At 37.1% G+C, this 27,654-nt stretch overlaps 1 protein-coding gene across 1 annotated transcript in view; it reads left to right on the top strand.

Annotated features, from left to right (window-relative positions):
* Positions 1 to 27,654, top strand: part of INPP4A (inositol polyphosphate-4-phosphatase type I A) — a 105,387-nt gene that overhangs the window by 19,245 nt on the left and 58,488 nt on the right. The window contains exons 2-7 of the mRNA XM_087967691.1: positions 17,517 to 17,690; positions 23,796 to 23,864; positions 24,596 to 24,793; positions 26,209 to 26,253; positions 26,969 to 27,087; positions 27,184 to 27,267. Coding sequence (XP_087823817.1) covers positions 24,688 to 24,793; positions 26,209 to 26,253; positions 26,969 to 27,087; positions 27,184 to 27,267 — 354 coding nt within the window. The 5' untranslated portion in view covers positions 17,517 to 17,690; positions 23,796 to 23,864; positions 24,596 to 24,687. The remainder of the gene's footprint in view (positions 1 to 17,516; positions 17,691 to 23,795; positions 23,865 to 24,595; positions 24,794 to 26,208; positions 26,254 to 26,968; positions 27,088 to 27,183; positions 27,268 to 27,654) is intronic.

Below are 27,654 nucleotides of genomic sequence, written 5' to 3'. Positions count from 1 at the left end.
TAAATTGGCTAGAGCTCAGAGCCATTTTTCTAGCTCTCAAGCATTTCAGGCACTCATGACCAGCTCTCATGTTCTAGTCCTTATGGACAACATGGCTGCCATGGCTCATGTCAACCGGCGGGGGGAGACGAGTCCAGAGCCCTCATGAGAGAGGCTCTATGGTTGGGGTTATGGGCAGAGCAACACCTGTTGTCGATCTCGGCGGACCACTTCTCCGGGATCAACAACTCCCAGGCCGACTGGCTCAGCAGGAGCCTAGTCAACCAGGCAGAATGGTCTATTCCTCCTTCTCTATTCAAGGACCTTTCCCTCAGATTCGGAACGCCAGAGATGGATCTTCTCCACTCCTCAAATTGCCCAGGTCACCAGATTCTTCACCAGGTTTCCTTGCCAGGGAGCGGAGGGCACCAATGCCCTTCTGTGCAGATGGCCCAAAAGTCTCCTCTATGCCTTTCCCCTGCTCCCATCATTCCGGCAGTAATTCAGAAGATGTTGGAGGAACGAGCGGAGCTCCTCCTCCTGGCACCCTATTGGCCAAGGTTTGCAGACCTGGTCAACCTGTCAGTGGCTTCTCCTTGGAGGATCCCAGCCCATCTAATCTCCCTTCATCAGGGGATTCTGCTCCACCCGGAGCCCCAGTGGCTCAAGCTGACCATGTGGCACTTGAGTGGCAGCGGCTAGAGGTGGCTGACCTTCCTGAAAGGGTCATCATCACTATCCTGGCATCTCGCAAACCTCCCACAAGGTGCATCTGTGATGCCACCTGGAAGGCCCTTCCCGATGGTGCCTTAGGGAGGGTCTCTCTCTCCCGCTTTAGCCCAGTTGGCAGAGGTTCTTAGATTCCTTCAGCATGATCTGGAGAAAGGTTTGGCCCCCAACACCTTTACGCAGGCAGGTTGAGGCCCCCTCCTCAGTTCTTTCATGGGGTTCGCTTCCTTCCTTATCCCATCACCCTTCAGTCAGGAGGTTTTCGAAAGGGGCTTCCAACCTGTACCCTCCAGTGGTTCACAGGTATCCTTCCTGGGATCTTCATGTGGTCCTTTATGCCCTTACAAAGCCCCCTTTTGAACCCCTTAGAACATTGTCTCTTCGTTTCCTGACTCTGAAGGTAGTGTTCCCCATTTCCATCACTTCAGCCAGGTGGGTATCCGAGCTCGCTGCTCTTTCCATCAGACAGGACCTTTGTTCCTTTCATGATGATAGGGTTGTCCTCAGTCTGGACCCCTCATTTCTTCCAAGGGTTACCACCTGTTTCACAGGTCCCAGGACATTATGTTGCCTGGCTTCTGCCCCCTCCCGCACCATGACTTAGAGCAGCAGTGGTACTCGCTAGACGTAGGTAGGGCTCTTAGAATATACATTAAGTGCACTTCCTCCTTCAGGAAGTCTGAAGCCATTTTGTTTCCTTTTCCCTTCTCACTTGGGGCACAGGGCCTCTTCTCCTACTATTAGCAGGTGGGTCAGATCTTGCATTGAGCAGGCCTACAAAGCTGCGGCCCTTCCGGTTCCTCGAGGTCTGCCGGCGCGCTCTACCAGAAACGCGGCCACTTTGGCTGCCTGGGAGAACCAAGCACCCTTGGAGGAGATCTGTCGTGCGGTCACGTGGACATCTCTGTCTCCTTTCATCAGATACTACCGTCTGGATGTCTTTACCTCAGCAACTGCAACCTTCAGCAGACGGGTGCTTCAAAGAGTAGTTCAACAGTCGGTGTGATGAGCCGGACGAGGACCCGCCCGTGGACATGCAAGCTTTGGTATGTCCCATCCTGGGCTCTCAATGCAGCATGGGGGAGAATGAGCATTGGTAAAAGTTACCCTGAATGCCCTTTCTGTCTATGCTGCGAGAGAGCCCAGCCCCTCCCTTGATTCGTCCGGAGAGGGTAAGTCATATTTCTGTATTCATTTGTGCTTTCAGAGACACCTTTCAGTCTGTCAAGTATCTTCGCCAAAGCTGGGGTCTCTTCCAGGGGCTGGCTTTTATATCTTAGTACAGACTCAGCTAAATGACGTCATAGGAAGGAGTCAACCCATCCTGGGCTCTCTCGCAGCATAGACAGAAAGGGCGTTCAGGGTAACTTCTACCAACGCCCATTCTATGAAAGAAAGTTTGAATATTATTTGGCTTTGTTTTTACTTTGTCTGGGACAATGTACAACACTTTTAAATTTTTGATTTAACAATTCTGGGATATACGGTTTTAAACTTATGTATTTAAAGATGTATATTCTTGGATAGTTTTATTTTCTAAAATTATTTATTTGTAGTTTAACTTAAATAATGAACTACCAGGCTAGGGTGATCTTTCCTGGGAGTTAAATAAGCAGCTGATTCCAAGCTGAATTTCTGAAGAGTAATCAATATCTGTAGAATTTGGAGATATTAAACAATGCAGTGACTCTGCAGCCCATTTGTAGTCAAAGAGTAGCTTTTCTGGAAAGTGTGTAATATTTTTCTTTTGACCTGGCCTAGTTTTTGAGAAATCTTCCCAAAGGTGTAAAGTCAATTTAATAAAAAAGCAAATTAAGTTTGATTGTCAAACTTAATTTGCTTTTTTTATTTTTTGCAGAAATGTGGGTCAGTATATTTTCATTTTAAAACCGATCTCTTCTTTTGAAGATAAAGACATGACATCATTCTGTTGAAGTTACTGTGGTCGTTGATCAGACTTCCATATCTGACGGTCCTTAGATCCTGTCATCCAGTGCTGGGATTCAATTTTTTTTACTACCAGTTCTGTGGGCGTGCCTTGGTGGGTGTGGCAGGGGAAGGATACTGTAAAATCTCCAGTCAAATGTGGTATTTGCCGGTTCTCTGAACTACTCAAAATTTCTGCTACCGATTCTCCAGAACTGGTCAGAACCTGCTGAATACCACCTCTGCTATCATCCCAGATTGATTTGGCTAGTGCAGGCTAGGAATCAGCTATTCTCAGGCTGGGCTTAACTGGAATGGGAATATTGTGCAGATGTTCCCAGTCTAGGGACAGAAAAAGACTTGTTTCCATGGTCTCAAAAAAGTTGGAGCAAAAGGCTTAGAACAGGGATGTCCAACTTTGGTAACTTTTTAAGACTAGTGGACTTCAACTCCTAGAATTCCCCAGTCAGCCATGCTAGACATACTTGGTCTAGAATTTAAACTGTGAAGCAACCTATATTGGCTTTGATTTCTGTGTGCTGCAATAGGTATGCTTTCTCCATTTATAAGGCTTCTATCTTGTCTGCAATAAAGCATCTGGCCATGTTGCATGAGTGAGTTTTTGCAGCAACCATGTTCCTAAATATGGCTGAAGTTTCTGTGCAGTCAAGATTTATTGCTTATGCTGTGCATAAAATCTGATAATTTAAAAGAGAAGGAATGAGTACAGACTTGATAAGATGAAAGAGAAAGAATAAAGATAACTCCCATCGTAATGTTTTATAGGAAAGCATTATCTTTTAAGCGAAATGCTAAGATTATGTTAGACTTTGTCTATGTTTCTATGAGATGAGATATGAATACTAGGTTAAGATATTTATTTTGTGTTATTTTGTTTTGATGTAAAAGATTGTCCCATAGTTGGGGCCTAGCTAATACATTTTTTATAGTGAAGAAGTATGGCATTTTTCTTTCTTTCAGGAATGAAAATCATTTGACTTGGTAAAGCCATTGTTTGTGAATTGTTTGATTTAGTGAGTATTACATGAGCCATTTTCCAGATCTTTTTTCTGGACGTGCATATCTTTGAAAGTATGTAATCCAATTCCTACCTTTCCTGGAAAAAGTCTCCAAACTGTCACATTATCATTGGCATGTGAAAATGTACAACAACATACTATTCATTGCTTTAGATAAGGTCACAGAAATTCTCAGTGGAAAATGTATATCTGAAAGAGTGGCCATGGTTAGATTCCTAACCCTAAGTATTTTTGATTTTTAAAAAATAAAGCTAGCATAATAGCAGCTTCCAGTGTCACCATTATTTTTTTTTTAAAGGTCTTTGGGTCCCTAATGGCCTCATAAGCTTTCTGGAAGATAAGAGATTATTGACAGTTGTAACCATGTTATATTTAGAAATGGATCTGTCTCGCCAGAAAAAGGCAAAGATATAAAGAGGTCATGTTCTACAGGAGGAAGTCATAGAGGAATTAATAGGAAATATTCTGATAAATTCATTGCTGTTATGGATTGGATCCTTATGGCCAATATTTTACAAGAAATCAAATACATATGTACCCATACTCATGAGTACCCACATCTTCTCACACTCCAAAAAGACTAAGATGCCTTGGTCAGCATTGTACACAATAGATACATTTACATACAAGGATTTAGAATTTAGATCCTTCATTTTGTATGTAATTTTAAACAGCATGCCAGTAAACAAGTCTATTACTTAAAATATTACAGTTCCTGAATGCAAGTTAGTCTTACATAAACCAGTGCAGCAAAATGATGAACGAATAGAACATTGGACAAGTGCATAATTATTCCACAATATATGATTTTAGAATTATGTTTTAAAAGAAGACAACAGTGTGTAATTAGCATACCACTGACATATACTTAACTTACTCTTAGTTTTTTCTTTCATTATTGTGCAAACATACAATGGCCTGCTTCAGATGTGGTGTCTTAAGCAATTGTACAATTACATCAGCAATAAGAAAATTAATGAGCAATTGTTCAAGCTGCAAAGAGGACTCTGTGAGGGAATATATCCATACTATAGCCTAGGGAATAGAATCAATTGAGAAATCGGAAAGGGATAATTTTGTAATCACATTTATATTTCCTGCAGAAAAAATTGGAAGCTTCTTTTTCCTATTCTTTATTTTTTCTTATTGAATTTTTTTTTCATTTTTCCTTATCTTTTTCTTGTTCTCTACATTTAGTATCTTACTTTGTGTTAGATTTTATGCTCTCTTTAAAGCAGCCATATGCAACCCACAGCCACAAGCTTCATGCAGCCCTGGACAGCTAGTAATGTGGCCTCATAAGATTGTCTGTGTGTGTATGTTTGTATGTATGTATATGTGTACACACACACACACCATACACACATGTTATTTTTATATATTACATACTTTATATATAATCCAAGACAATTCCTCTTTATTCAATGGGGCCTAGGCAAGTTAAAAGTTTGAACACCCATGCTTTAACACTTTTAATAATGTTTTTTAAAAATCAGGAATGGAAGGTGACTTGCCTAGGCCAGTGGTGTCAAACTCGTGGCCCACAGGCCAGATGTGTCACATGCTGGCCATGCCTACCCCTGTTTTAGTGAAGGAGGGAAAAGTTGCGATATGTCACGTGAAAACAACATGTCATCGCGGGTTTGACACCCCTGGCCTAGGAAGTAATTAATTAATGTGTTAAGAGTCAGGCTATTTTGAATAAAAAACTTTTTCAGAATTAATATAGTGTGGAATGTTCCCAGTGGGTAGTGTACAGTACCAGGATTTTGCATGGATTGGAGTAGCTTATTATTATGATTAATTCAATAAATGCACTTGCCAGATGGCATATTATGTATGCATCAATGAATCATATCAGATGTAGGTGTTTCCTACACAGGACATTGCAAATAAGAAAAACAAGTTATGTGAGAAGTGATTGTATTTGATCAGTGATGAAAGAGAAGATGATTTGCCAGATTTTTCACATCTAAAAGATATACAGTAAATATTTGATTCTTGAACTAAGGCTTGATAGGCTTACTTCCAATGAACTGGATATCTTCTCAAGCCCAAAATTGTACAAAACATCTTTCTTAGCAACTAAACTCCCAAGCTCCTTTCTGAAAAGGCCAGAAATGAAGATGGGGATTGTACAGTACATTTTGATATAGCAACCCTATGTTCTACTTATGCCTTAGCCACAAAACCAGCTGGTTGACTTTTGGTCCACCCATCTCTCTCTCAGCTCTAGGAAGAAGAAGGCAAGGGCAAAACAATTCAGAAAATGCTGCTATGAAAATTTGAGGGCCTTGTCCAGACATTCTCCAGGAATGAAGGTTTTTTTCAAAGTCAGCAGAGGGGGAAAAATTAAAATATGTGCTCTACCAGTCAGAACTGAACAAAGAATTTTATTGACTGAAGGACTAAGCTCCGTATATATTTCCCACATAGAAAGAGACTGAATAAGAAATGAGTGTTCCTTATTGGTCTATTTTGTTTGGCCATTTGGATTGCAACTACAGCAGGATCATTATACCTGCAAAATACAGTACATACTCAAACAAAGAACTGTTTTATGTAGGAGCTATTTTTGCAGGATGCTTTTTACAAGAAAAACATGTATTATGCAACCACTAGACATTGACAATAAAGACCTTTCCATTTACCACTTTAGGCAAAATGTAGCTAAGTCAAAAGCTGTAAGGTTTAAATAGCAGAAAGTTCCCAGTATCTATTTAGAATGTAGTTATTTTAGAATGAGCTGGCAAAGGATCAGAGGTGGTATGCAGCAGGTTCTGACCAGTTCTGGAGAACCGGTAGCAGAAATTTTGAGTAGTTTGGAGAACTAGCAAATACCACCTCTGACTGGAGTTTTTACAATATCCTTCCCATGCCACGCCCACCAAGCCAAGCCCACAGAACTGGTAGTAAAAAAAATTGAATCCCACCACTGCAAAGGATGATTAAAGTATCCTAAAATAATGATTTTCACATTAGTTATATTTGTGGGTAAATCATATAAGAACTTTAGTTACTACTAGAGGTGGAACTGGAACAGAATTCTTTGGGTTTTTAAATAACATTTTAATTTATTAAACATAACAGTAAAGAATGAGCAGCAATACAAACTAAAATGAAATAAAAGAATATAAAGAAAAAATAGAAAGTGCAGAAAAGAAAGAAATATAGTAAAAAAAGAAATATATGATATAGTAAAGAAAAATAAATATATAGAAATGAGTTTCTCCCTTCATAATAACAAGCATAGTTATGTTTAGCAACTTACCACCTTCTCTTAAAACAGAAGTCACCAACCTTGGCAACTTTAAGACTTGTGGACTTCAACTCCCAGAATTCTCCAGCCAGGACAGCTTGGTTGGAGACCTCTGTCTTAAAATACAACACATTATCTCTTCTTCCTGTACCTCATCTCTAACCTATAAAATCAATAAAGCCTTTTCACTCAGTCCTGGTCAGCAAAAATCCATTAAGGGTTAAGCAGAGTTAACAACATATCTATTATAACATTGATCAAATAAACCAACTTTATATTCTTTCTGTGGACTCTCTTGATTGCTGTTGAACTGAATTTATACTGTTTATGCAGTGTCATTAGTTACCTTTGTCAGGGTAGAACCTTAACTAAGTGTATTACGTTCAATATGGTAGAATAAGTGTAGTTTATTTTCATTTCAACCCTTACTGAGTAGCTGCCTTCTGTGAAGGGACAGCCACATTTCTCTTGGTTTCTTCTTTTGAAATGGAATCATTTTCCTTGTGAAACATGGTGCACTGATGACAACATTGCTGCAATATAGTGATTTGGGCTTTTTCATACTTTGTTTTGATATATGTTTCTGGAATATAGTTGGTGAAAATCTGTAATGTATCTTTTTCTGTTTGAAGAGCACTTTCTTTCCAAAATCTAGTTATTGCTCATATCAAACAGTGTGGTACAATATATGTGATATTTATAGCAGCTTGTTACTATGGGAGAATAGGAAGCGCTAGAAAGGTCCCTTCTTTGATCAACCAGCAGTGCTGTTGTTAGTGGAATTTGTTGCTGGCAATGTATACTAATTACTGACAGATTTATATACTCACATGTTCCTGGGAAAACAGTCTGGTGCTTTATAATATAACAATAAATATTTTAACCAAGTAATATCAGTTAAAACCAAGCAGGAAGGGAATGGTAGTTTTATAGTTGCTCTATTTTTAGACTTGACGACAATGACCTACAGTTGAGCAGATAGTGGCTGGCAACTTCAGGTACTTCTGAATAATTCTGATTATCTACATCTGTTTCAGTGCTGCTCATTGCACAAAGATATCTTTGATTGCCCTGGACATTCTCTTGAGGAAGCAGGACATGGGAGTATGCATATCAGCATATAAATGTAATAATAAACACAATCTTAGCTAGTACTCCTGCAACTATCAGATGCTTTTGATATTATCAATCATGATGTCCTCCAAGACCACCTGAAGAAGTTGGGGGTTGGGGACATAGCTTTGTCATAGTTTTTGCTCCTCTGTTGTTGTGGTTGGTATCACTGAAGGTCATTGCTTTCTCAAGCAATTTCAAAGTGCTTGTTTTAATACACAAATACCTTTATAGCTTGGGTCCTACCTATTTAAAGGAATGATTTGCCCAGATCACCAGCCAAATCTCAATTTATCTTCTTCTGGTCTTTTATGAATGCCATCCAGAAAGGAGGTCTGCTACAACCAACCAGGAGTAGGGCATCTCAGTGGCAACACCAGGTTTGTGGAATTAGAGAAAATAGCATCACCCTTTAGAAAGAGGCATTAATGATAGCACTAACATCTTTCTTGCAGATATGATTGAGTGAGTGACTGAGGAGAAAAAATGGTTAAGCTCTCAGGTTCATTGCTGAGGACATGAGGAAGCTTTCTACAAGCTTTACAAAGGAGAAAACCCCATTTTCCTCTATTTCAAAGCCACATATAGCCATGCCACTATGTTCTCAGTGGAAATAAATCATATTTGTTTTGACACGTCTGCTTTCTTATTTCACAGCTCACCGTTGTTATTTGATAGATCAACAGGATCTGTGAGCTCAAGGAGTGGGCAATGATCATGTTGTAGTCCATGATCTGAGGAGGCACAATATTTCAGTCTACTATCAAAGGCTCAACTGAAAGATTTAGTGCAACAGCAAACTATACTTAAGCATATTGTGACATTTCATTAGATCCAGAAACAGTTGTGAATAGGTTCTCACAAGTGATGGGTGTGTGCCCTACAACAGGGGACCCCAATCCCTGGACTGTGGACCAGTACTGATACGTGACCCATTGGGAACTGGACCATATAATTGAGCAATGCTTCATCTGTGCATGTGCAGGATCTAGGTAACATGCAAAATCATGCCTCTCCCAGTCCATGGAATCTTTTTTTTTCCTGTGGAACCGGTCCCTGGTGCCCAAAAGATTGGGGGATGCTGCTCTATATGGAAGGACAGATTCATTAGATGCACCTTAAACATAATAAAATGCTACTGGTAGGGCACAAAGAATCAGGATCATTCATAAAGTTGCATCATAGATGATTTATTCAAATCTATACATAGAATCTGATCAATTAAATTGGCACTAGATAAGAGTCAACGAAAGGGGGGCTGGACTTGGATCTCTTGTGGCAACACAAGGACTCTAAACTGATGACATGTTTAACTCTGCGTCCTCCCCTCCCAACTCTGTCTGCAGTTCTACTTCTTTGATATTGTCTGTCAGATTCCTCTAATCACCTCAGTTTTTGCTCTTCCATCATCCTTTGTTTCTAACACTTTCCATTTCTGACTCTTCTCGATTTTCTAGACCCCTTTTCCCATCTAGTGTAAATTCAGTTACAAAATATGCCATATATAAACATATGCTACCACTACTATGTGTATGTTTTCTCTTTGTGTATATGTATCAATGTAAATCATTTCATTGTTTCTGAGTATTGTAGAGGAGCAGAGTATTACCTCTGTTTTTTCCTTGGTCTTTTTCTCCTTTTCTATTCAATTTCAGATTTGGTTAATCTTATCAAAGTATAACTTCACTGTATTAGTTTTAATATCTACACACATTCATTGTTTCACACTGCTCTGTGAGATTGCTACCTTTTTCAGTAAAAGTTTTTATTTTATGACCTGCTTTTATCATCTTTCATGTTCTTTCAGAATCTTCCTCTTTGTCTCTTAAGGCCCAGTTCCTTCAGTGTCCCTTCATAAAACTTAATTTCCAATTCCTTGAATGTCCTGATTGTTTTTCTCTGCATTATTCCAATTTTCTTAGAATCTAAATATACCCAAACCTGAACATTGTACTGAAAATGAGGTCTGGCCACGCAGAGTATGTGTCTGTTGCTTCCAGTTACTTGTAAATTAGATTTCTCTTCAAGCAGCTTAAAATTGCATTTGTTTTTTTAGCAGACCTGCTGACTCATATTCAGCTTGTGATTACTTATTATTCCAAGATCTTTTCTACTTTCATTTTTCACCCATTCTATTCCTGTACAAATCTTACTTTTTCTTAAGTGAAGAATTTTGCATTTGTGTTGATACATTTTATACTGATACTTTCAGTCTAACTTTAATATATCAAGACAGTCTTAAATTTGTTGTCTTCTAGAATAGAGGTAGTCCTTGATTTACAACTGTTTGTTTAGTGACCATTTGAAATTAGAATGGTGCTGAAAAAAAGTGATGTATGACAATTTTTCATACTTATGATCACTGCAGCATCCCCACGTGATCAAAAAGGCATGAGTGCCACTTTTTTAGTTTTTTAATAGATTATTTACAAAATCTGTTCAGTGTTATTATTAGATTTTTAATCTTCCTATGTAAAGTTGAGTTCAGGTATCCAATGTGCTGTTTCATTGCTATTGTAAAACCACTTATGTTATTGAAATCCCAGGAGCTTATGTGCTTTAATTGGCTCTTCTATTTTTGAACAAAGTCTTGCAGTTTCATTTGTGCAATGTATGAAATTTAGACAAATTGGCACTGAGGCTACTGATTTGGAGTCTAATTAAAATAGTGAATCAAAGAGATGCAATGAATAATATAATGAAGTCTTGGGTTATAGTACCATGTGCTTTATATATGTACATACATATATGCATGTTTGAGATTAGCATCATCATGTAAAGTACAGAAAAGGAATAAGAAATACAAAACCAGAAGAATTAAAGACATATAATGAGAGAAAGAGAAAACCCAGCTAAAGCTATTTTAGATGAACACAATTCACTATACATCTCCATGTAGTTCTTTCCTTATGAATTTTGTTGTTTTTACTTTTCCATTTATCATGCCATGTATTATATTTTTTAAGCTTCTCACTTATCTTTTTGAAAATTTCAGCATTCCATCCAATCACAATTTCTTGATCTTTCCTTCTGCTCAATCCATTTATTTTTCAAGATATATTGATTTGCAATTCAAATCTTTCATTCTCTGATATGACCAAGTCCCTCAATGTACTTACCGTATATACTCGAGTATAAGTCGACCCGAATATAAGCCGAGGCACCTAATTTTACACAAAAAACTGGGAAAACTTATTGACTCGAGTATAAGCCGAGGGTGGGAAATGCAGCAGCTACTGGTAAATTTCAAAAATAAAAATAATTAATTTGGGAAACGATCTCACTATCATGAAAGGTTTAATTGATTCACTAACCCAAAAGAAGAAGATGATGATGACAGCGGGTCACTCTCTCCCCTCCCTCGGAGGCCCCCTGAGTCAGGAGTCACTACCGCCGGCGCGGCCCCAGTCCCGCCGCCTTGGGAAGGGAAAGGCAAAGCGCTTTTGCCTTTCCCTTCCCGGCTGAGGCTGTTGGGAGTCGCTGCCGCCGGAGGCCGCGACTCCACACCATTTTTTTTCAGAGGGATCTGACTCGAGTATAAGCCGAGGGGGATTTTTTCAGCACAAAAAATGGGCTGAAAAACTAGGCTTATACTCGAGTATATACAGTAATATTCCTGCTTGTATTAATAATCTCCCCTACATAAGATCAATATACATAATTTTACTCAGATCTATTATGTCCTTCTTTTTCTTCTAGACTCATATACTATACACAATGTTTTTATCCTCCTTTTATTCATCTCATATTTATTCATGCTTCTCACCATTTATTCCTCTTATAGTCCATGTCAGAATCCACATGGCATTTTGGAACATATTGATGACTCTGTCATAAGCATTCTCATAATCCAGTTTAACTAAAATCATTCTACACAAACTTGGTCTCTAATTTAAAATTTTTCTTTCAAGCCAACATTCCTTTTTGCTACCATATTGGTTTATACTGTGAAATACATTATATTGAATGACACTTATGTTTGAGTATAGCCGTTTTTGCACCTCGTACTAGCATGAATATACTGAAGGAATAGGGACACTTCGTTTATAATTCACCTGAAGGTTCAGAAATGTACTTACCAGTTGGTTTCTTTTTCCTCACACCATGATGAAAAGAGCTGGCTCAGGAAGTGCCAAGATAATAGTTTGGTTTCCAAGTGTCTTCAAAGTCAGTGCAATAGGGATAAGTTTTCCACTTCACTTGGGAAATAGAATTTTATGCCACCTTTTTTTCATATACAATTCAAGGGGGCAAACATATCAATAGTCCTTCCTCCTCCTCTTTTACCCACAACAACAAATCTGTTTGTTGGAATGACTGGCTCAAAGTCACCCAGCTGATTTTTCATCCCTACTGTAGGATTAAAACTAGAACAAGTGTAAACTGGGCTTTGTCTTCCTATTTATGCAAACTCTTGCTTCAAATAATTACAATTTAGGAATGTCCCTTGACTTGCAACTGAGGAAAGGATTACAATCTGAACTCTGAAAGTTCCTTAAAGGTGGCTCAAAAAGTTAAGGGATTCCCTTTCTATCTTTTTAGTATAAACTAGACAATCTATGACCTGTTGAGTCATTGTTCCTGTTTAAATGTAACAAAAATACATCTAATTAACGGAACGACCATGGGTGGGCAAAAAAGCAATGGGAGTGGGAATGACTTTTGACTTCCTGCCATCTTCCCCATTGACTTTGCTTGCAAAAAGCTGGCAGGCAGCATTGGAAATGATAATCATGCGACTATGGCTGATTATGGCAGCACCGAAACAGCCACAATTTCCCCAAATTTCAATTCTATGGGTATCATGGGTCCTGGATTTTGGATGCATTCTATAAGTTAGCTCATTTTAAGGTACACTGATTCAAAAATTGTTGACTGAGGATGCACCCTTTCACCCAAATGAAGGTTATAAACAATCAGATAAGAGGTTTTTAGTACGGGTAGTATATAAATGTTGATTACTTCACATGAGCAACCGAAGTGTCTGAAGGCTTGTAATACCACAAGAGTCACTTTTTTCTTTGGTGGATTAATATTGTTAGAGCAAGTTTGGTAGTTGAGGATTTTTTTTTATAACTACATTTCCTAATTTGTGGCACTCCTTTTTTTTCTTAGTAAATGATTCATTCATATTCATATTGCAGAAATGAAACGATTTCCTTTTTTGTCCTCTTCATAATATTAGGGATAAATCTGTGGTGGTATTCCACCGGTTCTGCCTGGTTCTGCCGAGCTGGTAGTGGTGATGAGCAGCGGAGACGGAACCGGTTCTCTCCACCGCTCTGCTGTTGGGCCCACCCACCCACCTGGGCTCCCATACTCATCTTTATTCCCTGCTTTTGAAGCACAGCTGCTTTGCGCGGCACAGCAGAGTGCTGCACGTCAGCTGCTGAAGCAGCAGGGAAAGTGCAGACTTGCAGGAGGTGAGTTGGAACACCTCTGCGCCTGCACAAATGCCTCTGTGCCTGCACAAAGTGCACATTTGGCACGTGTGCATATGCAAAGTACGTACACGTGCACAAAGTGCGCCCACCAAGCCATGGCCACCGAACCGGTGGTAAAAATCTTTGAATCCCATCACTGGGATAAATACATTTCTGTTTTTAGATGGCCAGTTGTTGAAGTGTTGAACTAATGGCATCAAATAATATTAAAATAGAATACTACATAACATTCATTATATTCATCAATAAATAATTATCGGATATGAAAGAAAAGCAACAAAAACAGCATTAACAAAATCCATAAAGAGTTTATACAAATAAAATAACACCAGATTTTAGCAAATTAATTTATCTAATACTTCTAAGCAGAAGCACTAAGAAAATCTGTACTGCAGCGTTGTAAATATATCTGAATCAGAGGTGGTATTCAGCAAGTTCTGACCAGTTCTGGAGAACTGGTAGCGGAAATTTTGAGTAGTTTGGAGAACTGGCAAATACCACCTCTGACTAGCCCCGCCTCCATCTATTCTCTGCCTCCCGAGTCCCAGCTGATCGGCTGGGTCTTTTTTGTTGCCCTTCACAGGAGAATGGAGCTGGAAAGCAGATTAGTAGGGAGGGAATGGAGATTTTACAATACCTTTCCCATGCCATGCCCCCTAAGCCACGCGCACAGAACCGGTAGTAATTTTGTTTGAATCCCACCACTGATCTGAATGTTTTGGGGGCACAAATGGATTGAAGCTTATTTCTCTGTAGTATTAGACATAGAATGATAGACATAAAACACTTTTATTTAAAACAGACCTTACAGTAGGTGTGTCCAACCCATGGCTCTAGTAAAGTGGGCCCACAAGATAATTAAAAAATAAAGGAAGTTTTTTATTTGTATACATTAAATATATATTTTGCATGCAGCTCAAGATAATTTGTCTTCACTCAATGCAGCCAAGCAAGGCTAAAGGCTGGAAAACCATTTGTTACTCAGGGACACAGAAAAAATGGAATAAGTTTCCTACACAAGTAATGGAGAAACATTATAATTCCTATATCCATCATATTTATATAATATCTGTGTGATACTTTGGACATGTGAAAGTTATTGCATAAATACAATATAAACACTGAATTGATGTTTGCTTCTGTATATTTTGCAGTGTAATAAATAGGTATTTGAATAAACAGGATTTGATATCATTAAGAGTATTGCTAATCTATATCGTTTCACATTTTATTCGTTATAATCCTATTCATGTGGGCAACAAGCTGAGGAAATCTTCCTATAACAAAATATATCATACTGTTACCCAATGCCTTCTCTTTTTTAAAAAACACTTTTTAGGGCCAATGCTTTAACAACAACAACAACAAAAAAGACGGAGGAAAACAAAGTGCTTTTTACATAGCTGATTTTCCCTGCAAAATGCCACCCCTCGACTTTCCCGGCCCTCTCTTATTTGGGATTCAGTTATTTTGCAGAAGGGATATGTAATGTGCGAACGTTTTGGAAAGAAGGAAGTGGCTAAGAAGGGAAAAGCCACTCAATTCCGCTTTCCTTTGATGCAGAACACTTTCAGTTACCGCATGTGACTGTAGTGTTTCATAGACTTTGGCCTTTGGGGGAATCATCTGTCTTGTATCCACTGTAACAAGTTCTGATTTTATCTAAAATCAGATATTTATTATTGCGCAATAGTTTGGTTTAATGTATAATTCAAGATTGACTCTATTCAATAGTCGTTGCTATAGCAAGGAAAAATTTATTATATATTTATCTATGGTGGGGACCATTTGATCAATTTGTACCATATATTTCTGCACGCTTATAAGCAGCATAGTGTAGGTGTTTAGGGAAGATTATAACACAAACTTGGAAAGCTTGCATGGAAACTGTGGTGGAATAATCCATATACAGGTAGCCTTCGAGTTATGACCACAATTGAGCACAAAATTTATGTTCTTAAGTGAAACATTTGTTAAGTGAGTTTCCCCCATTTTGCCACAGTAATTAAGTGAATCATTGTATTTGATAAGTTAGGAACCTGGTTGTTAGCTGTCTATTTGGTGTTGCAACAGACTATGACATTTGTTCAAATGTATTCCACATGATACTCTAGCTAGATGAATAAGTCTTTGAAGTTTAAAAAGTGTTTGTGGTGAACAATGTAGGTTTCAGTTAAATGATAGGAAAGAATGTTATTCAGTCTTTTTTAGGATTATGTCTTGATTCTCTGCAACAAATAAGTACTTGTTTTATACATAATTTCCTGGAGGTGGCAATTTTCATTTTGATTTAAGATAATAAAAAAAAATCACAATGTGTTAAAAGGCAGATTTCTTTTTAGTTAGTAAAATCTGATATTCCTGTTTCTATTATTGGGGTGTTTATGAGAGTTAGGACTACTGTGCCACATCCATGAAGAACTCCTTTTTAGATTGGATTTTTATGTTTGTGTAGTTTCAACCATCCATCATTAAGGCATACACAAGATCCTCTTTTGTGTGTGCATAATTTTTACACACAGCTGTTGTATTAAGTCTACACCTGTGCCATTTGAAAGTTTGTTTAGTTTCAAATGTTTTGTAAATGGGAAATGAACTGCTTCTTTGTACTGAAAATCTTCCAGCTATGCTAGTTTTGATTCTTTTTTTTAAAATGGGGGGGGGGGATGAGGAAGCATTCATGCCTTATTTCTGATTATTATCAATTTGATTCTGCTGAATTTCTTTTATTGTGAACTGCAAATCTGGCCCATTTTTTCCCCAAATTTGGTTTGGCAGAAAATGTTTGCACAAATTGCTGCCTGTAGTTTTGTATACCCTCTTTTCCAGTGCATTTGTTTTCATGCATCAACTATGCTTCACAAATATATTTTTTTAAAATTGGACAATATATTTTTGTGTTGTGGCTCGGGCTTGGATTCAGCTCCTGTGGCTGATATGAGTTCAAGTGAGGAGGACGTGGCAGAAAAATATGAGCCGGCAGAGCTCAGTGATGGGAATAGTAACCAGGATGAGGAGATGGATGTGACAAAGGAAGACAGACCTGATGTATTAGAATTGTCAGGACCTTTGACCTCCTCTGGTTCCTTATCTGATCAACAGCCGGGAATGGCTGACAGGGAAGTTTTGAGAGAGTCTTCTAGTGGAGATGAGAATTTGGAAAACTTGTGGTTAAATGTAAGGAACAGAAGACGATTAAGGAGGCAAACTCAGTTAGAACGAAGGAGGAGGGCGAGTCAATAATTAAGGAAATTAGCACGTTGCCTCAATGAGTATAAAAGGACACAGCTGGCCTGGAAAAATTTGCCAGGAACAAAGTGACTTATTGCGTGAAGACGATACAGCAAAAGCTCTGAGGCTTGGAGATTTTTTGCCAGGACTGGTTTGCCGAACAGAGCAAAGATTGTTACTGTGGATTGTAATTTATGACAGCCGTTATCTTGTGAGACTTCTTTCTGTTTGATTTACTTTTGAAACGGCTGCTTTCTGTTTTGCTCGCTTGAATTTTGAAGGGAGTCATAACATTTTTGTATGTACTTCCCTTGGCATGCTCTTCTAGGTGTAAATTGAGACGAGAATCTTGCAAATCACTGAACCAAATTGCAAAAGATTTCAAAATGCTGGCAATTTTATATTCTATTATTTATCCAGCATATTTTTAATTAGTATGTATGCCATAACCATCATGTTCAGCAAGGTTTCAACTTCCTCCCAAAGCAATAGCTATGAAAATTCCTGGCACAATAGTTGTTCAGGGAAGCTGCTGCTATGTCTTTCGGAAGTATCATTTTTGGAACCATAGAGGTTCTGACCTGTAATAATATTTGAAAATCCTTTTCTCTAGCAGAATATCTTGGCCTAAAGAGAATTTTTTCCCCATTAAAATTCATTAATTTGATCAAATATTTATTGATGCATGAGGATACTTTTAAATAATAACAGTGAGGTATTGAATGACATGTTTTGATCTGACCATTCTGCAAATAGCTAAACAATGACCAAACAGTCTCTTTGCTTGTATTTCAGATTTCATATAAAAGCATCAGAAAGATTGGCAGCCAGATTGACGTCATATCTGTGGAAAATGAATTAAAGCAACATGACCAAGGCTTATTTCTCATTCTGCAATTATACTGAGCAAGTGCTGAATTGGCTGTAGTAACTCTGTGATATTCAGCTTTTCCTTGACAAACCAGAAAGGTAATCTTTTAATTTATTATCATAGCTTAGGCATAGCTTAGGGATAAAGCACCTTTCTACCGAGCACCTGTAATATCAGTGTTGAACTGGTTTTGATTCAGAGTAGGATTCCAACCCAGTGTTGCAAATGTCCAAAAAAAAAAAAAAAAGGCTTTACCCTTCCATTGCTAGCAGAAATAAGGTCTTGTAGATTGTATGGCTTTATTTTTTTCCCTTTGAAAACTTTCTTATTACAGCATTTGGTTATGCTTCTGGATTTTTTAAAGTACAGAATATGGCACAGTTTTAATAAAATTTATTACAACATGATATTTTAGAGTACTAAAAGCCTTGGAAAATGAAAGATCATGCTGTCAAAACTCTGTGGTGGTACTGTTTACTGCAGCAGTTTTCAAAGAAAGACCGAAGATTCCTGGAAGATTATCAAAAGTTTCTAAATGAAAAAAATCCATTACATCCAATCAATTTTCCTGAAGGGTTTGCAGTAATTATGAGTAGTGAGCCAGCATAGGAGATTATGCCTTTTAGTGATCATTTCAAGTATTCAAGAAGTCAAGGTGAAACCCAACATGCTTAGTTAAAGTTACATGTAAGTTGAAGACATGAAAGATCTCTATGTCTTTCTACTATCATGTGATAAGATTAGCAGAGTTTATAGTTGCTGAAGAAAGTATGTATTTCAGAGCAAAGTTTGAAAATCCATTGCTTCCTATTTTAAAATATCTACTTTGTTAGCTTTCTACAGCCTTTCCTGTTTGTTTTGTTCCTCTTGTGGTCAAAATGAAACAGATGTTAAAAATTGATGCTGCCTGAAAGGTTCAGGAAATAAACTGAAGAAAAGAGTAGCATATTTTAAATCAGGCTTGGACCTAGGATCTGATTGATTTATTTTTCTATGTGAAGGGCTTTAGCACCAGGATGAAAAGAAAATGTTATTGTAAGTTGTTGCAATTGTAACTTATTTTGAATGCCTTCTTTATTTCTTTGGTTTTTGTATTATTATTTTAATATGAGTTTGTTTTGTTCTATTTTGATGTATAAAATGAGTTTTCTGTGTACTGTTTGTCAGCTGGGCATAGTTATTTGTTTAAAATAGATGGCCATATACTTTTTAAAAATAAAGTAAGGCTAAATTCCCACCTGAGACCAGAGTGGGAGACCCCTAGTGGAAGTTAAAAGAAAAAATTATTAAAAGAATTAAAAGAACAATCTGTCACTCCAGGATAATATAACAAGTCAATATACCATTGTAGAAAGAGGTATTTGGATGTAAGTATGTAATACAGGCAATATTGATTTGTATTCGGTACTTTTATAAAGTATTTGTTCAAGCAAGGATAAGCATCTGGCCAATACTTTTTTAAAGCATAATTTTATTTAACTTTAAAAATATTAGCAGTTAATATTTATTTAAAAATATTAATTATCATTTTTAATGTAATCAAAAAGCAGCATAACCATACAACTATATTACTATTGTATAAAATACTATAAAAAAGAAACCTAATGTGTTACATGACAAAATACAAAGTGAGGGGGAAAAAGAGGAAACCCATTATAAAACCATTGAGGAGGAAAGAGAAAAGGAAAAATGACACCTCCCCTGAAAAAAATCAAAAACAAAACATAAAATTAAAGAGAAACATTAAGAACCAATTTTTAAATACTTAAACCTAGTCTGTACAGCACTATATTGTCCAGTCTTGCCTCCCCATCTGTTCAGATCCAAGTCCATCTTGATTAAATTGATTTACCTTGTCTGGATTTAGCTTCTGAGCAGGATTGGTCCTTGGATAGGAGATGACCTCAGAAGACCAGGACTGTGGGCTAGGAAGTCAAAAAGAACATGCTAGAAGGCAGTGGCAAACCACTTTTGCATTACTGCCCATGTACCTAAGAAGGCCAAAGGAGTCAGCGTGACTTAAAAGAGACTCATCTGTTGCTGTAACTGACAAAATAGTGTTACCATACAGATGAATTTATGGTTTGTTTTATAAATTGTTATCTCTTTTATATTAACTTGAAGAAAAAATTGTGAGTGATTTCACCTCTGATCTTTGGTGTCTACTGTGCAATGTTACCAGAAAAATTAAAAGCATTTGAAATAACTACCATTGTGGTCCTAGTAGGGTTAGAAATGTCAAAAGATTTGAATCAGCCATCTACAACCTGTGAGTCTTTCGATATCTCAGATTATCTTTAGAAACATAGAAGAAAATTATCCTAAATCCTTGCCACCAAGAGATCTCATTGTGATGCTGGAGGGCATGATGGGAATTGTTGCTTGGTTGATTTAACAAGCTAAATCCCTTAAAACAGGACAGTGCTTTTATGTCCTTGCTGAAGGAAACCTCTGCTCTTCCTTTGCATGCTACTTTCCAAACCTCTCTCTTGGGGCCAATTATTAGAGCAAACATAGTGTGCCAGGATGGCATCTGAGCTTGCCAGAAAAATAACCAAGAAATCAAAATAATTCCAAAGAAGAGAGTTGTGTTTCTGAAGAAAAGGTTTCTTTTTACTGTAACGGATTCATATTAACCAGTAATAACCATCCTTGCATTAAAAGGCTGTATGAAGGCATTGTTGTTTAACCAGGGAGGCTGAAAGATTATCCACCTCGGATGGGAAGGTGAGGGGAGAAATATGCTTATGCCACTCCATCTGAGGGTACTATTCAGTTTTGGGGTGGGATACACTGATTTTTTTCATCTCGCTTTATTTGTTTGTGTATGTCTATGTGAGAAAGTGTGAGTTAAACTTGCTAATTTTAGCAGCTCATGGGTAACAAGGGCTAGTTTTGCTCGTCCGATACTGTAATATGTGTGTCACAAAAGCCTTGCTTGTTGCCACTGAAAGTGGATATAGGAGCTCCTTATCTGAGTTAAGTTTTAAATAAGGGACAAAATAGTCAGGGGGGAAAAATGTTGTTTGACAAGTGCTTTTCAATGTTTTAAGCAAACCTTCAGTAGCACTCCTATATATGGTATGTGGTGGGGATCAGGGAAAAAAAAGACAAATATTTAAAAAGTTCCCAAAATAGCATAGGCTTGGGAATATGGAGCATATTGCTCATTACAACACTCATAGGCATTGCTCAGAAGGTGCCCCAGGGAGAGAAAAAAAGGAGGGATTGGCCCTAAAACTGGAGAGAAAAAACAAGGGAGGGATTCTAAAGTGCCAGTTAAAAATACTTTGAAATAATGTTCCTTTGTCAAGAGAGTTCTAAAAATAAACTAATACAGAAAAATCCACCAGTAAATATGCAGCACATGTGTAAAACACATTATATGTTACCAATCTTGCATTCACACTTAAAAATTTGTTTGAAAGCAAACTTTAAGTTGCTTCTTATATCTTCCAGTTTAGAAGAAATTCATAGGATTATGTGTTGAGAGAGAGAACATGGTAGCTATATCTGCAAAGAACGATAAGCCAAAATTATTCTGTCATTTTTTTCTTAAACGTATCCATTTCATGTATTCATAACCATGTTTATACTTATACCTATTATCTAATAATCACTTGACAAATTAAATAAATAAATAAAAATAAAAAAAATATTCACAAACTGTGTACAATCATGTGGAAGAGCCTTTATTAATCTCTTTGGATGGAACTGACCCAAACAATATTGAATCTGTCATCTGAAGCTGGACTTCTGCCTTGCTGTCTTGTTTGGAAGTCAGGCATCTTAAACTAAGCAAGGAGAAGACATATAGTTTTTCTCACAGCAATTAAAATAAAATGGGATCAAAAGAGTTGTATATATGACCACATGATTTGTGAAAAATAAATGATAAATCAGTACCTTCAGACTTATTTTTCTTGTATGAACAAAGTCAGAGTATTTCTATTAAAGGATTTCAAATCACAGTATCTTTTTACTAGGATCTCTCCCCAAAATCTAAAAATATCGCTATTGCTTATTTAAAATGCTGTAGCCAAGACAGTGTGTGTTGAAACCTAGAAGGGATGAATAACAAAAACATAATTTGCCAGGCAGTACTGATTTTCTTAAGCATTCTATTTATAGTTGAAATTAACTTGAGTTGAAGAATCAATTTTATATATATGGATTCCCAGAGACAGCATTAATCTCTGAAACTAGATAGATTATTTTATATATAATATATACATATTATAAATGCACACCTACAGAGAGAGAGAGAGAGAGAGAGAGAGAGAGAGAGAGAGAGAGAGAGAGAGAGAGAGAGAGAGAGACGAAATACATATAAAATACCAGACATTGTGGTAATAGACAAGGACCAGGAGGCAGCAGGAGTGATAGATGTAGTGGTGCCAAGTGAAATCAATATCAGGAAGGAGGAATATGAAAAGCTGCAGAAATACTAGGGCCTGAAGGAGGAACTATACACATAAAGTGGTCTCAAGTGGAAGTAGGATCACTTGAAGCTGTGACTCCTAAGTTGGGAGAATGACACCAATAGATTCCAGGAATAACATGGAAGCTCTCTGTCCAGAAAAATGCAGTACTAGAGCAGCTAAGATACTTTGCAGAACCCTCAAGCTCCCTAGAATAGCAAATGACATGACTGTATAGCTTCCATACATCTTGAGGATGGGTAGGTAGCATAACTTGGTAGTGACAGAAGACCGTGTGGAACAGAGATGTCACTATTTTAAATCTGTTGGTGCTCATAGTGAATACTATATATCTGTTGTAGATATACTGTTTTGTCTCTTGGCTAATTTTGAGAAGATAAATAGGTTGGATGCAATTCAGTAGAGATAGAAGAGACCATTAGGAATTTGTATGCTGGATGTTCAAAGCAAAAGGCAGTAGCAACTAATTTTCATTATTTCCAAGAAAACTACAGGGTTGTGTCTATGATGCCAGCAGGAGTCAAGATAGATTTGAAAAGAGAGTTTATTTTTGCACTACTGTCAATGAATAAATGTTATTTTTGAAAAGGATAGCATTATATATTGTAAACTAATTTATGTTGTTTGTTTATTTAATAATATGTACCTTCCAAATTTAAATGATTCTGGGCTGTATAAATATCACAAACCATTACAACGAAATCAAAATAAATCAAATCAATTTAAAATTATGCCCACAATTCCTCACCAAAGAACAAAAATGTTTTAGTACTTTATAAAAAGCCAAGAGGATTAGATCCGGATGTCCCACAGAGGCAGTATGTTCCTTAAAGAGGGCACCATTACAGAGAAGGTCTCCCTTTCAGCCTTCCGGCCCACTTTCAATCCCTAGATAGGCAACTTTCAATCCCTAGATAGCATCATGGCAGCTTCTAATATATCCCAGTGCAACAACATATAAAGCTTTATAGATAATATCCACACTTTGAAATGGACTGGGAAGCCTGCAGTTAATCAGTTTTCCATAGCAGATTTGGGTTTCCTAAACGTAGGTTGTCACAGAATTATAATAATGTGGTGCCAAGTGAAGAGGACGGGAAGGCTGAAATGGATGTCTGCATAAATAACTTAATTTACATTAGCACATTCCTTCACTCTTCTTATTTATATTGAAGATCCGTAATATCAATAAAATTGGATCTGGAAATTTTAAAAAGGTTTTTCAGAATTTTCTTTCTGTATATTTTTGGCTACAGCTGACAACAATCTAAAACAGAGCTGTCAAACTCCCGGCCCATGGGCTGGATGCATCACATGCTGGCCAGGCCCATGCCCAGTTTAGCGAAGGGGGGAAAGGTCCCAATACATCACGTGATGCTGCTGTGACGCCGGGAGTTTGACACCCCTGATCTAAAAAATGTATAATTAAAATTATGCAGATTGCTTTTATAAAATTAATATTTTATTCTCTTAAACTAATTCAGAACAGTTAGGATATGATTTCCATAAACTTTCATTCATAACTTGCATAATGTAATTAGTTAGTTGCTTTCTTTCTGTCTTAACATACATTTGGAGTAAAGTTGGTAAATTCTAAACACAAGACTGCTGATGACATCTATCTGAAACTGAAACACCTGCAATAGTTAACATGCCAGTAAAAGAGGCTAAAGATTATTTTAAAAGGTCAAAAAAATGTGGATTTTAAAATCAATATCCTTGCATGCTTTATCAAATAACTAAATATGGGCTTTTTTTCAGATGGGAAAATAAATTGGCCTTTAACAAATGCAATACCATGCTCACATCGAAGAGGATAATAGCCCTCCTGTAAGTATAACATACATAAATATGGTGTACAAAGTCACATATACTATATGGAACAGCATGCTCTGAAACTCTGGGGAAAAAAATTTATGTACCATATCAAACCAAATCATCTTGATAGGTCTTAATATTCAGAACTCCAGTTGTTGTGGAGGATTTTGTTTGCTTGCTTTAACATTTTGAGCTGAAATCTTATTACATGTGTTATTTTTCCAGCTGTCACAGATCACAGATTAAAAGCAAAGTCATGGAGACATTACATACAATTTTGAATCAGAGTAATTCTGGCATCAAAATAAAATGCAATTGGGAAAGCAAGATAATCTTGTGTGTTTCCCTTTTCTTCTCCTGTGATTACTTTCATTTTAGATTGGTCATGGCTCCTAAATTCAAACAGACTGTGATTTGTCTTACCTTTGGTTGCAAAAAGAGATCAATGTTAAGTTATTTAGGACTCCTGTCACAGAACTCAGTTGGGTCAATATATGTCTAAAGTACTTATGTTTGTGATATAGCAACTTTGAGATTCATGTTCTATTTCTCATGTTTGCATTCTTTATTGACTTAAAAAGTTAATGTCTACTAAAGCTAAAGATATGCTGTTAACATCTTCAACAAAGCATTAATGTTATCATTAATTATTTAATTCATTGACTGGTAAAATGAGCATTAAACTGATTGTCATGTGAAATCAAATTTCAATTGGGCTTTTCTTTTTTCTTTTTTAATTTCAGCATGCTAACATCATAAGGGCTGCAAAAAGACCAAATATCTGTCCTCTTTGGATGTTTCAAGCAGTATAAAAAAGTGACTTCCTCATGACAACATGTCAGTGAAAGATCTCAGCCCCCGACATAGTTCAAAATCACGTGTTGTACAGCGGGCCTCAACTGTTGAAGTTGCCTCTGATATGTCAGGTTTATCCTTGACAGGTGATTATCCATTCCCTACCTGTGCTTTTCTAGTATTAATTATTAAGGTTCTGTCTTAGGCCCAGAACTCTTCAATATATTCATCAATGATTTAGATGAGGGGATAGAAAGGGAACTCATCCAATATATGGATGATACCAGGAATAGCCAACACTCCAGAAGATAGGCGTAAGATACAGAAGGATCTTGACAGACTTGGACATTGGGCCCTACCATCAAAATGAAATTTGATGGTGAAAAAAGAAAAAAGCTTCTACATTTAGGCAATAAACAGGTTTAGTAAATAAACTATAAACAGATATAGTATAGGTGGTACCTGGCTCAATAATAGCAATTGTGAGAAGGATCTTGAGGTCCTAGTGGACAATCACTTAACTATGAGCCGGCAGTATGCTGCAGGTGTCAAAAAAACCAAAGCAGTCCAAGATATATTTAGAGGGATATTTAGAGGTTGAGACTCTATAGCACAGAAAAGAGCAACAAAGATGGTTAGGGGACTGGAGGCTAAAACATGTAAAAAACAGTTGCTGGAATTATCTATGTCTAGTTTAATGAAAATAAGGACTAGGGGTGACATGATAGCAGTGTTCCAATATCTAAGGAGTTGCCATTAAGAAGAGGGAGTCAACCTATTTTCCAAAGCACCTGAAAGCAGACAAGAAACAATGGATGGAAACTAAACAAGGAGAAAAGCAATCTAGAACTAAGGAGAAATTTCCTGACAGTTAAAACAATTAATCAGGAACGTCTTGCCTCCAGAAGCTATGAATGCTCCAGTACTGGAAGTTTTTAAGAACAGAATTGGACAACCCTTTGTCTGAAATGGTATAAGGGTTGGTCTAGAAGACCTCCCAGGTCCCTTCCAATTCTGTTATTCTATGTTCAGTGTTATTCCTCCATTTCGTTATTGCGTGGCAAATAAAAACACCCCGCCCAGCAAAAACGAGTTAAATGAATAACTTCTTTTTATTTTGCTTTAATATTTTTAAATGCAATTCTTATAGACAGGTCCTACCATTGTGTGATTTTTTTTTGTCAATTTTTATGAAAATGGCACATATTTCTAGATTCATAACCTGCAAAATTTCAGAATATTAAGAGCAGAGACTAGAGTTATTATGAATGTATGGTTTTGTATTCTGCTCCCCAAATATATGGCAAATACAATGTAATAGGGATGTTTGATGGATATTTAAAAGGATACTGTATCGTGACAAAGATAGTAAAACCAGAGATAAAATAAATCTGAAAGTGACTCCAGAATAATTCCATAATTTATGAATCACAATAAATTTATTTTATTTCTTTTAATTCTATTGGGTCTTTTGATTCTTTTCTGAAAAAGCATAAGGGCTTATCAGAATTTGAGTTTCCCAAAAGAAGCACACAATTTTGCTAACATTTGTGCTTTACAGGAAACATCCAAGATCCAGATGAGCCAATCTTAGAATTTAGTTTAGGTAAGTAGTTTTGTAATATGTTTTTCATCATTCATTTTAAAATACTACCTTTATGCTTACTGTTTATATGAGGGTTAGTTTATGTACAGGTTTAATGGTTGGTTATAGTGAAACACGTTTTACAAGATCCTATGACACTTAGAGTACCTTCCTCAGCACTTTGTGATTGATCATTTTGGATTAATTTTTGTAACGTATTATAAATATATCACCTTTCTAGGAAAACATACTGTTAAATTGAAGCATTAAATAACCTAGTAACAGCAGTGTAAAATATATGTCAGAAATGTATCAAAATTAACACAAACAGTGCAGCTTATTCTAATAATCTGTTTCGGCATACTACCACTTTTGATCAATCTTCCATTCTGCACATTTGTGTGAAATACAGCATCTGAATATACAGCTGGCATCAATTCTCTTTTTCTAATTAATCCTTGAAAATTATCCATCTTTAAATTATAATTAAACTTTAATTGACAAGCATCAATTAACACTATTTTTCATACTCCATATCTTTTATATTTCTCTCTTTTCTTTTCACTTACGGTATTCTTTATTTCAGACAGAAGCCTAGTGTTTAGTATATCAGAATGACAGAAATTATGATCAATTCAGTCATTGTTTTGTATTTAACAAGTGAAAATTTTTCATTTCTTATATTCTATTTGTGAAATTCAGTTCCTTCAGTGTGTACACTGTTGATTTTCCACAGCTTGCAGTGAACTGTTAACTCCATCACTAGATAGGAAGCCAAATTGTTTTGTAGCAGTGAGTGTAACTACACCACCTCAGGCATTCTGGACAAAGCATGCTCAAACAGAAATTATTGAGGTAGGTTGTATTGTGTTTGCTGCATCATTAACCTGATTAAATTCTACTGGTACCAATTTGTCTCTACTAATTTTTGTTTTTTTGTTTCCATTACAGGGCACAAATAATCCCATCTTTCTAAGCAGCATTGCCTTTTTTCAAGACTCTCTTATTAATCAGATGACACAAATTAAACTTTCTATATCACGACAAGGAGGGGGGGGGGGGGGGGGGGGGGAAGGGGGGGGGGGGGGGGGGGGGGGGGGGGGGGGGGGGGGGTAAATTTAAATCCACAGGGGGGGGGGGGGGGGGGGTTTGTGGGGGGGGGGGGGGGGGGGGGGGGGGGGGGGGGGGGGGGGGGGGGGGGGGGGGGGGGGGGGGGGGGGGGGGGGGGGGGGGGGGGGGGGGGGGGGGGGGGGGGGGGGGGGGGGTTATTTTTTTTTTAAAAAAAAAAATTTAAAAGAGGAGAAGAATATTTGAATTAAATGAAAATCACCCCAGTTGCATTGTTGAGGATGCTCATTCTTATTTCTTTCTTTTTTTTTTTTTAAACAAGTTTTATTAATTTTTAAAACACACAAATTATCA

The sequence above is a fragment of the Notechis scutatus genome, chromosome 5 (assembly GCF_049901735.1).
Source record: "Notechis scutatus isolate UNSWTSFEM ecotype Mainland chromosome 5, rNotScu1.2, whole genome shotgun sequence".
NCBI lineage: Eukaryota > Metazoa > Chordata > Lepidosauria > Squamata > Elapidae > Notechis > Notechis scutatus.
This window is presented reverse-complemented; position numbering and strand designations above follow the sequence as displayed.